The sequence below is a fragment of the Cnephaeus nilssonii genome (genome assembly GCF_951640355.1).
Source record: "Cnephaeus nilssonii genome assembly, chromosome: X".
In the NCBI taxonomy this organism is placed as follows: domain Eukaryota; kingdom Metazoa; phylum Chordata; class Mammalia; order Chiroptera; family Vespertilionidae; genus Cnephaeus; species Cnephaeus nilssonii.
In genome coordinates, this window is record NC_137071.1 from 74,840,249 (window position 1) to 74,852,676 (window position 12,428).

The 12,428-nt window shown below is 40.2% G+C and overlaps 1 protein-coding gene across 5 annotated transcripts in view; it reads left to right on the forward strand.

Annotated features, from left to right (window-relative positions):
- Positions 1 to 12,428, forward strand: part of FRMPD3 (FERM and PDZ domain containing 3) — a 170,301-nt gene that overhangs the window by 124,911 nt on the left and 32,962 nt on the right. For all 5 annotated transcript variants that reach the window (XM_079764400.1, XM_079764398.1, XM_079764399.1 and 2 more), the window contains one exon: positions 7,599 to 7,743. In XM_079764400.1, the coding sequence (XP_079620526.1) occupies positions 7,599 to 7,743 (145 nt within the window). The remainder of the gene's footprint in view (positions 1 to 7,598; positions 7,744 to 12,428) is intronic.

A 12,428-nucleotide genomic window follows, 5' to 3' on the forward strand; every position in this document is an offset into this window, starting at 1 on the left:
ATTTTCCCTATTCCTTCTTTTTACCCACTGTTAAAATTTCACCCTACTTATATATCTAATTTCCAATCCCCTGATCTAAGTCCATAGATACCTCTCTCTTCTCTTTCTTCACTATCCAAATTTTTTTTCTCTGTCCTTTTGTTGTTTGCTTGATTGTTGATTATATTGTTTTTTATGCTTGTTTGTGAGATTGTTTTGCTTTTTCTTTTTGTTTTTTTTTTTGTTTTGTTTTTGCTTGCTTTTTGCTTCTGTTTTCCCTCACCTCACTTGATATTAGTTCTTGTTTGTAGTTTGCATTCATCTCTAGGTATTTGTTTCTGGCATTTGTTGGGATTAGTGGCTGTTCTACTGGAGTTTTCTCCCCATATAAATAGTTCTTTCCCCTCTTCTTTTTTTATTCTCTTTCTTTCTCTCTTACTTTTTTTCCTTTTCCCAATTTCAATTTTGCACTCATTTTTTTTTCTTTTTTCTCTTCTTCTTTCTTTCTTATCCCCTAGTTCTCTTTTATCTGGTGGCCACCTTTATTTTGGGTTATTAATATCATGAATACATTTGTGTTCAGTGCCTTGTGTGTTGTGCCTTGTTGTGTTGTATTTTGTGCCTTTAAATCAATGCAGGAGAGAGAGAACTACATAACCAGACACCCAGAGAAGAGAGATCATGGGGAGACAAAGAAACAGCCCACATATGAAAGAAAAGCAAGCATCACCAGAAAAGGAAGTAATCGAAATGGAGGCAAGCAACCTATCACAGAAAGAATTCAGAGAAATGGTCATAAGGTGGATGAAAAGAATGTAAGACAAATTTAATAATATGTGTAAGAACCAAGAGGAAATGAAGAATCAAGAAGAAATGAAAAATGACATCGTTGCTATAAAGAACTCAATAGAAAGCATCAAAAGTAAAGTAGAAGAAGCAGAGGACCACATCAGTGAGCTGGAAGACAAGGTAGGAAAAAATACCCAAGCAGAGCAGCTTCTAGAAAAAATAAATAAAAAGCAGGAGGAGAGCCTAAGAGAACTTTTGGACAACAGGAAACGAAACAACATCCACATAATAAGGGTGCCAGAAGGAGAGGAAACTGAGCAAGGAATAGAAAACCTGTTTGAAGAAATAATGACAGAAAACTTCCCTGATATAGGGAAGAAAAAACTCACACAAATCCAAGAAGCTCACAGAGTCCCAAATAAAATGAACCCCAAAAGACCAACACCACGGCACATTAAAATTAAACTGGCAAACACCAATGACAATGTAAGAATCTTAACAGCGGCCAGAGAGAGACAGAAAGTTACCTACAAAGGATCCCCCATCAGACTAGTGACTTATTTCTCAACAGAAACACATCAGGCAAGAAGGGAATGGAATGAAATATACAAAGTCATACAAAGGAAGGGTCTGAATCCAAGACTACTATACCCAGCAAGGCTATCAATCAAAATTAAGGGTGAAATCAGGAGCTTCACAGACAAAAAAAGACTAAGGGAGTTTATTACCACCAAACGAGCAATGCAAGAAATGCTAAAGGGTCTACTGTAAAAAGAAGAAATAAGAAGCAAAGAAGGAACACGGGGGTAAAGAATAAAAATGGCGACAAACAAGTACCTATCAATAATAACTTTAAATGTAAATGGATTAAATGCCCCAATCAAAAGACATAGGGTAACTGAGTGGATGAGAAAACATGACCCATGTATCTGCTGTCTACAGGAAACCCACCTCAGAAAAAAAGACACACAGAGACTGAGGGGAAGGGATGGAAAAAGGTTTTTCAGGCAAATGGAAATAATAATAAAAAAAGCTGGGGTAGCAATACTTACATCTGACAAATTAGATCTCACAGTGAAGGACATAAAAAGAGATAAGGAAGGCCACTTCATAATACTAAAGGGAGCAATCCAACAAGAAGAAATAACTCTAATAAACATATACGCACCCAATACAGGAGCACCCAAATACATTAAAAAAAATTCTGGAGGATATCAAGGGAGAGATTGACAGCAATACAATCATTTTAGGGGACTTTAATGCCCCACTATCACCATTGGACAAGTCCTCTAAACAAAAAATCAGCAAAGAAATATCAATCCTAAATGACTCACTAGATCAGATGGAATTAACTGACATCTTCAGAACATTTCACCCCAAAGCCACAGAATATACATTCTTCTCAAGTGCACATGGGTCATTTTCAAATATAGATCATATGTTGGGTCACAGGCAAAGTCTCTTCAAATTCAAGAAAATAGAAATCATATCAAGCATCTTCTCAGATCACAATGGCATCAAACTGGAAATCAACTACAATAAAAACAATCCAAAAAAAATCAAACACCTGGAGACTAAGTAACATGCTATTAAACAATGACTGGGTTACCAGAGAGATCAAAGAAGAAATAAAAAAAGCATCATGGCAACAAACTTCAATGAAAACACAACAATCCAAAATCTATGGGACACAGTGAAAGCAGTCTTGAGAGGGAAGTTCATAGCTCCACAAGCCTACTGCAAAAAAACAAGAAACAATGGTAATAAATTACCTAACCCTACAACTCAAAGAGTTAGAAAGAGAGCAACAAGAAAAGCCCAGTGTAACCAGAAGGAAGGAAATAATAAAGATCAGAGTGGAGATAAATGACATAGAGACCAAAGAAACAATACAAAAGATCAACAAAACCAAAAGCTGGTTCTTTGAAAGGATAAACAAGATTGATGGACCTCTAGCCAGGCTCACCAAGAAGCAAAGAGAGAGGACCCAAATAAACAAAATCAGAAATGAAAGAGGAGAAATAACAACAGACCCCACAGAAATATAAAGGATTGTTAAAAAATACTATGAACAACTCTATTCCAACAAACTGGACAACCTGGAGGAAATGGACATATTCCTAGAAAAATACAACCTTCCAAAACTCAGGAAGAATCTAAACATCTCAATAGCCCAATTGAAGAAATTGAAGCAGTCATCAAAAAGCTTCCTGCAAACAAAAGCCCGGGGCCAGATGGCTTCACAGGGGAGTTATACCAAACAATCAAGGAAGAAGTAAAACCTATTCTCCTAAGACTATTCCAAAAAGTTCAAGAGGAAAGAACACTTCCAAGCTCATTCTATGAAGCCAGCATCACCCTAATACCAAAACCAGATAAAGACAACACAATGAAAGAGAATTACAGGCCAATATCCCTCATGAACATAGATGCCAAAATCCTCAACAAAATTCTAGCAAATCGGATCCAGCAGTACATCAGAAAGATCATACACCATGACCAAGTAAGATTTATCCCAGGGATGCAAGGATGGTACAATATCCGCAAATCAATAAACGTGATACATCACATAAACAAATTAAGAGATAAAAACCACATAGTCATATCAATTGATGCAGAAAAAGCATTTGACAAAATCCAACACCCATTTTTGATAAAAACTCTCAGCAAGGTGGGAATAGAAGGATCATACCTCAACATAATAAAATCCATATATGACAAACCCACAGCCAACATCATATTCAATGGGGAAAACCAAAACCATTTCCCCTAAAAACAGGAACAAGACAGGGATGCCCACTCTCACCACTCCTGTTCGACATAGTACTGGATGTATTAGCCAGTGTGATTAGACAAGAAGAAATAAAAGGCATCCAAATTGGAAAAGAAGAAGGAAAACTGTCCTTATTTGCAGATGACATGATATTGTACATAAAAAACCTAAAGACTCCATCAAAAAACTTAGACTTAATAAATGAAATCGGCAATGTAGCAGGATACAAAATTAACGCCAAGAAATCTATGGCAGTTCTATACACCAATACTGAACTTACAGAAAGAGAGACTAAAAAAGCAATCCCATTTACCCTCACACCAAAAAAAAATTAAGATACCTAGGAATAAACTTAAATAAGGAGGTAAAAGACCTATATGCGGAAAACTACAGGACACTGATAAAAGAGAAAGAGGAAGACATAAACAGATGGAAGAACATACCATGTTCATGGATTGATAGAATCAACATCATTAAAATGTTCATATTACCCAAAGCAATCTATAGATTCAATGCACTCCCCATTAAAATACCAACGGCATATTTCACAGACATAGAAAGAACGCTCCAAAAATTCATCTGGAATAAAAAAAGACCCCGAATAGCCACAGCAATCCTGAGAAAGAAGAACAAAGTATGTGGGATCTCAATACCAGATTTCAAGCTGTATTACAAAGCCACTGTTCTCAAAACAGCCTGGTACTGGCACAAGAACAGACATATACACCAATGGAATATAATAGAGAACCCAGATATCAACCCAAACCACTATGCTCAATTAATATTTGATAAAGGAGGCATGAACATACAATGGAGTCAAGACAGTCTCTTCAATAAATGGTGTTGGGAAAATTGGACAGATACATGCAAAAAAATGAAACTAGACCATCAACTTACACCATACACAAAAATAAACTCAAAGTGGATAAAGGACTTAAAATAAGACAGGAAGCCATAAAAATACTAGAGGAAGCCACAGGCAGTGAAATCTCAGACATATGCCGAAGCAATTTCTTCACCAACAACGCTCCTAGAGAAATGGAAACTAAAGAGAAAATAAACAAATGGGAATACATCAAAATAAAAAGCTTTTTCACAGCAAGAGAAACCATCAACAAAAACAACAAGAAAGCCCACTGTATGGGAGAACATATATGCCAATGTTATCACTGATAAAGGTTTAATCTCCAACATTTACAGGGAACTCATACAACTTAATAAAATAAAGATAAATGATCCAATAAAAAAGTGGGCAACAGACCTAAATAGATACTTTTCAAAAGAAGACAGAAGGAAGGCCAAGAGAAATAGGAAAACATGCTCAAAGTCACTAATTATCTGAGGGATGCAAATCAAAACGACAATGTGGTACCATCTCACACCTGTCAGAATGGCTATCATCAACAAATCAACAAAGGACAAGTGCTGGCGAGGATGCAGAGAAAAAGGAACCTTCATGCACTGCTGGTGGGAATGCAGACTGGTGCAGCCACTGTGGAGAACAGTATGGAGTTTCCTCAAAAAACTAAAAATGGAACTCCCATTTGACCCAGTAATACCACTTCTAGGAATATATCCCAAGAAACTAGAAACACCAATCAGAAAGGATATATGCACCTCTAAGTTCATAGCAGCACAATTCACCATAGCTAAGATTTGGAAACAGCCTAAATGCCCATCAGCAGATGAGTGGATTAGAAAACTATGGTACATCTACACAATGGAATACTATGCTGCTATAAAAAAGAAGGAATTCTTACCATTTGCAGCAGCATTGGTGGAACTGGAGAGAATTATGCTAAGTGCAATAAGCCAGGCAATGAAAGAAAAATACCACATGATCTCACTCATTTATGGAAAATAAAGAACATTATAACCTGATGAACAAAAAGAAAGATACAGAGGCAGTAAAGCATGGAACAGACTGTCAGATTACAGCGGGAAGGCTGGGGAGTGTTAGAAGGGGTGGAGGGAAGAGGTCAACTGAAGGACTTCCATGCGTGCATATAAGCACAACCAATGGACACAAGACACTGGGGGGTGGGATGAGGGCATGCGATGGGGTAGAGGAGGCTGGGGGAAGGTCGATGGGGGAAAAAAAGGAGATATATGTACTATGTGTAATACTTTAAACAATAATTTTTTTAAAAAAATTAAGAACCAAATGAGAGTAATGAAATGTCTCATACCCATTGCAAAAAAAAAAACCAAAAACAGTTTTAATCTTTCTTTTTTACACCAAGCCACCTACAGGGCTGAGGCTTGGATATTGAGTCATGTGGCCGAATAGCTATATTACAGTGACTCTCTTTACATTATGTTGACAATATTAGTGATCAGATTTAGTATTTTAACAACAATCTTTAGTTTACCATGTAAATATTAGTAGAAGAGATTTCAAAACTTTAAAATTTCTCCTTTTTATTAAGCTTAGAATTATATTTTTAAAGAGTATCCCCTTTGGCTTATTTGCATATACAGAGGGATTATGGGATGTCTCAGTAACTGTCTTAGACTTTATTAGGATTAAATTACTTATAAAAATATTGGCTTCTCATATAACTTAATTTAATCCTCTTAATCCTTTCAGCTCCTAATGCCTAGTCTGGGGATGCTCAAAAGTCAAGGCAACTCACAACCCAATGGCCCCTCTTCAGCCAGTGCAGTTTTCAGTGGTCTTAATTTGGAAGCCACTACCCTGTCCTAGGTACAATGTTCTCATGGCTGATATCCATCTGACCCAAACTTATTTTCAAGCCACACTTCCTTTTTTTAATTACAATACAGATATTGGAAAGGTTTATTGAAAAGGTGCTGATTTATTTTCATTATATCAGGTTTTTTTGGTGTATCATTGCCAGGTCTCTGACGTAGTCAACTAGCTAATCCCAGGATTAATATGACTGATTTAAGGTCAGGAACAGAAGGCAACAGAGTATGCTAGTATTTCCCAAAGTGGGTTAAAAACAAACAAACCCTGAGAACACCTTAAGATGGTTTATGAAAATAGATATTTTTAAAGAGAAGCTGCTTCCTTTATTTTTGTTGTTCTTGCTGTTGTTAATCCCCAGGGTAGTTTTTCCACTTATATTTTAGAGAGAATGGAAGGAAGGGAGAGAGAAAGAGAAGCAGCCATGTGAGAGAGACACATTGATTGGTTGCTTTCCACACTTGCCAGGACCAATAGGGCGGGGTATCAAACCTGCAACCCAGGTACATGCCCTTGACCCAGAATCAAACCTGAGACCCTTCAGTGTGCGAGCCAATGTTCTAACCATTGAGAAATACTGGCCAGGGCAGAAATAGATTTAATAAAACATTTTAGAAAAGTTGTAATACTGAAGTCTCACTCTTGAAGTTGGTATTGCACATTAATATATTAAAGGATTTGATAATTTCCATAAGTACCATTATCTATATAGTGTTGTTTAACCCAGGGTTTCACTCCTGTATTTGATCAAGGAATTATTTTAATGAGCACCAATTAACATCTTGAGAACACTTTGGGAAACCAAGGTTAAAGGGGAGAACATGAAGGTCTGAGCAGGGCTGCAGACCAGAAAGACTCTGACCTGGAAGGCACAGTGAAGACTTGGTTGCATGGAATGTCCACGTCCAGGAGCTGTTCTAGATGTTGTAGATGGTTATAGAGATGAACTGTGCATTCAAGGAACTTCTCATAAAGGATGTTCCCCTCAACTCCTAGGTTCACCCCAGCTTTCCCAGCTGGCCTTAACATCTGCTGAGCCCTGACAATCCCAATAAAAGCCACATGATAGTCACATGATGTTTAATAATTTCAGTCTTCTTCAGTAAAGGTGGTTCATTAAATGTGTATTTAAGGTTGATTTAGTTTTGATACTTGGGTAAGAGTTTACTATAAATTAACTCTCAAATCAGAAGAAATAATTTGTCAGGACATATGCCTCAATTTTTGGTTCAGAAACTATGGTTCCCATAACCATGCAAATTATATTTTCTATACTATCATTCTCCAGGAATTGAACCTGTTTTCTTCCTTCCCATGTCCTCATGTTTCTTCCTTTCTCTCCCCCAGCCTCTGGTGCTGTTGATGGAGTGGCCTGAAGCCACCAATTTTGCCTGCCTGATTGCAGGGTACTGCCGCCTCCTGATGGATTCCAGGAAAATGGTTTTCTCCAGGCCCACCAACCAGCCTCTTCCACCTCCAATGATCAAGGCAGGTAGGGCTCAGCCTCGATTTTTGGTGTAGTGGAAGTCCTTTGGACCCTGGAAACATGGGGGGGAGGAGCTCCACTGCCTTAGTGTTCACCCCATTCTGCCAGCACCTGATTTGCCAGGAGCTGATGCTGTACCACTGCATCCCACTTGGCACAAGCCAGTTGGAGAGACAGCTGGCTTTCTGATGGGCTTGTCCCACAAAGGATGCCTATAACAACACATTGTGATTGAGTCTGAATGATTGTAAGATAAAAATAGCAAACAGGCAATAAATAGAGAACCAATTAAGGAATCTCATTGAATCTAAGGCAAAACTTTAGAGGTACATTGATCTAGGAGAGATGCATGGGTGTTCTAACTTTTTAAAAGTGGAAGCTGAAAATGAAGATAAAATTTTCTTTTGTTCATAAGGCGGTTGATAGCTGCCTGAAGTAAGAGGCCACAGAAGGTTGGGGTAGGAAAGAGTGTGCAAGCACAGTGTATATATAGCCAGCAGGAATATTAGAGATTGGAGGGGTTGACCACTAAGAACACAAAATCAAGTGCAACTCTCAAACAGCGAAGTGAAGCCATTCCTCAGAGCTGTCCTGATGATGGCATAATCAGGGCATTTGGGGGAAAATCAGCCCAATCCAGATACTGCCACCCCAAACCAAAATGGGAGGAGACCAAAGAACAGTCACTCCACATATTAGACCCAAGACTCACATACATGCAATGAGTGCTCTCCCCACCCCAGCACCCAAACATCACAAGTAGAAGCTGAGACTTAGTACCCAGTAGTTGCCCTCCTCACATGCTGAAGACTCTTCACCCAACTTGTCTTGCTGCTAAACTATTTCTTTTATCTTCAAGGCTATCTTGCCTTGCAGCATGGTCACATCTGATCTGTATTGAGGAGTTTGAGAATAGAAGCACATACCTGATGGATGACCTAGCACCCAGTGGGCTGTGTATCCACATAAACCCTCTCACCTCATTTTCTTCAAAATGAACATCACAGCAAGCACATGTTTATACCTCATAACATTGCCCATAGGAATTAGAAGGCAATCCACCAAACACAGATTTGGGGAAAGATAGGGGGCCCCAAGGCATATGATGTAGGCCACATAAAGAAGCAAAAGAACTGACTTGGAATATTAAGAACCTGGGGATCCACGTTGCCATATGTCTCAAGGTGGATTGCTCAAAGTGGGTGGCCATATATACTATGAAACCTCTGATGGCCAAATTATGGCAAAGCCAGTATTAGCATTATTAGTGTCACCTATGATCTTCCTCTCTATCATCACACCTAAGTAAATTATACTCCTTACTGAGCAGGATAGAGAGGGAGAAAGGGAAAAGGCAAGACAGAAGGAAGAGCCTGGAGCTCAGCTGAGGACCAGATGTGCAAGTGAGGGTTGTTTGTGGGTTCATTTTAAGAAGGCTCCTGGGGTGGTTCTGTAGTCCCACCCTGCCTTCCAAAGGGTTTCGGTCAGCCCATTAGCACCCTAGCCAATTCCTTCATTAAGTATTCCCCTTGCTATGGGAATAGTGGCACCATGTTGAATCATGTTGCTTTTCCAAAGGCAAATAAATTTCATTGGATTCTCCTCTAGCCCAGAAGGGAGGCTTATCTAAATGCTATACATGACTTTAGAGCCCTTCCCTGATTCCTGACAACCCTCAGCATTGGGCCTACAGAGTTAAGGGGGCTCAGGCTGCCTCTAGCACAGGGCCTCTCTGACCATGCAGGAGCCAGATGGACCACTGTGGTGTCCCCACTGTTTGCAGCACTTGACTTCTCCAGGGGCTTGGGCCAATGCTTAGGCCCAGTACTTGGCCTTTGGGTTGTTAGTTGCTGGGTTGACAGTAGCCACCCAGGGTTCAAGGTGAGTGTGACAGAATGAGTCTCATGGGTCAGCCTGTCAGGGGCTAGTATGCACATCTTATCCCATGGTCCCAAGGACAGAAAAGGGCAACAGCAAGCAGCACCACTGAGGAGACCTCCACCCAGATTACAGTGAGGGGCCATCAGTTCCTGATACAAAGTTAAGATTGGCTTCCTCCATCAGACTCCTCTTTCAACCCAGAACAGAAGCCCCAGTGTGGTTTAGTAAAGACCTATAGGGAACAGTCATCCTGCCAACCTCAGACAATAGAACACCAGTCTACTCAGAGCCTCGTTTCTCTAGCAGGGTCTATAGTCTTGTCCCATAGCAGCTACTGGCTGCCAGCTAACCCAACTCAATGCTCAGCCGACTGGGCTTAAAGGATGCTGGTAAACCACCAACTGGGAAAGACAAAGCATCACCTCTTCTCTCAAACACAGGGCAAAAAAAGGAAAATGGGAAAGTGGAAGGAAAGAGATTACCTATTGGGCTTTATCAGCAGTTTTCCTGAAGTAGGCATTTCATTTATTCATTCAACACTGTTTCTCAAGTATTCATTATGTGTGTCAGACACTACAGATAGAGTTGTAAATAACAGACATGGTCCTTGCCCTCACAAAGCTTACAACCTAGTGAGAATACAGAAATATGATTAAAGGAATAATGCCAATACAGTAAGTGCCTTTGCATTTATATAGAGGAAATTTCCACTGACACAACATAACAGCACCTGGTCTTGAAGACACAACTTCGAGAAAGTCTCAGACAAATGCCAACTCTCCACCTATATGGGGATGGTTGGAAATCCAGAGGCAGCTGCCATCTCTCTCCTGCCCTGTATCCTGGGGGATCCAGGAAATTAAGGCTTTCAGGGCCCTAACTGGGGTCACAGTTGGAGGAGGATTCCACTCTAAATTTTCTCCCATGTTTAGAAAACAGTTTGATCTGGTGAATAAGATATTCTGGTTAATTGCTACTATATACACCATGCATAGCTTACAGATTTTCATGTAGTTAAAACTCAGCAACATGCATAGAGTGCTAAAGCTAGAGTGAACATAGCAGGCTTTTTTTATGATTCAAAAAGGACATGAGGTTCTTGCAAGGCCTTTTGGCCATTTGTCCTTGTGACCAATGATTATCAGACTGTAGAACACAGCAAGACCAAGTAAAAGAAAGTCAGTTTTATCAATATTGTGTTGATTGTGTATGTGTGTGTGTGTGTGTGTGTGTGAGTGAGTAATATAGTTTTTAAATATAACTCCAATTGAATCACCATCCTGTTCTTTGAAAGTATTTTTTAAGTCAGTCTTCTGAGTGGGTGAATACAGAGGGATAGACTAGGAGATTCCTGTGGGGAAAACTGATGAGCAATTTACAGCAGATTTGCAATCTGGGAGGCATGCTTTCTCAGATATCAGCCAACCGCACCTGGCTTTACTGGCATTTTAACCTTCTGTCTGGAGAAGATTTATGCTTCTCCAAGAACATTTTCTTCTCTGCACAGCCCCCGCCCCCCCCCCCCCCCCCCCCCGCCATGCTGCTGCTCAGATCTGGAAATCACAGTACCAAGTGGTGAGCTATACATCATCTGGCCTTGACAGCCTAGTATTGAGAAATGTTTCCATTTTGCAGGGAGGAAAGCCACTCTTAGACCTCTAGCCCTTGTCTGAGAGGAGTCACAACCTCTTTATTGGACATGCTCCTGGGAGCCACCTCTAATAACAGCAGACTGAGATTGTTTAGCTATCTCATAGGTAATTAGCACTAGGTGCATTGCCAGGACCTATGAGCAATGCCTGAGGGTAGAGACTTCCTGAACTGATAGTTCAAGCTCCTGGCTCAGTGTTCCTCTAGAACACTTCTCTAAGTTTCAGAGAGTCATTACATACTATTCCCCCAGCTCATCCACACTTGATCTTAGCCAAAGGCCAAGAAGTGATCCCCCAGCTGATCCTGAGTTCCCTAGATACAACCACTAAGGCCTAAATTGAAATCACTCGATGTGGTTACATTGACTATATTTAGAGGGGCACTATGGTCTATTGAAAACAGAAAGGACTTGGGATCCAAAGTCAGAGAGACATTGGTTCCAGTCCCAGCTCTGCTGTATCTTAGTTGTGTGATCATGAGCAAGGTACATAAACTGAGTCTCAGTTTCCCCATCTATACACTTAAAGGATAATAATAGAACCTACCTTATGAGGGATTGACAGGACCATGTGGGATAAAGTCCTTTTAAGAGCAGAACATATTTTTGCTCTTTTTATAATGATTGAAAGTTCATCATATGTCCAGTGATGTGCTTCTTTTTAACAAACAGCTTTATTTAGATGTAATTTCCAAGCCATAAAATTCACCCACTTAAAGATCACAACTCAATGATCTTTTTTTGTGGTTTTTGTTTGTTTGTTTTTCAAGAGTGTTCTTTAAATATATGTTTATTGATTTGAGAGGAAAGGAGAGGGAGATAGAAGCATCAATGATGAGAGAAGCATTGATCAGCTGCCTCTATGCATGCCACCTACTGGGGATTGAGCCCCGCAACCAGGGCATGTGCCTTTGACTGGAATGGAACCTGGGAGCCTTCAGTCCACAGGCCCATGCTCTATCCACCGAGCCAAGCCAACTAGGGCATAACTCAATGTTTTTAAGTATATTTAATACTAGAGGCCCGGTGCCCAAAATTCAGGCACTCAGGGGTGGGGGGGTCCCTCAGCCTGGCCTGCACCCTCTCGCAGTCTGAGAGCCCTCGGGGGATTTCCAACTAAGCCAGGAGTCGGACATCCTTAGCGCTGCTGCGAAGGCTG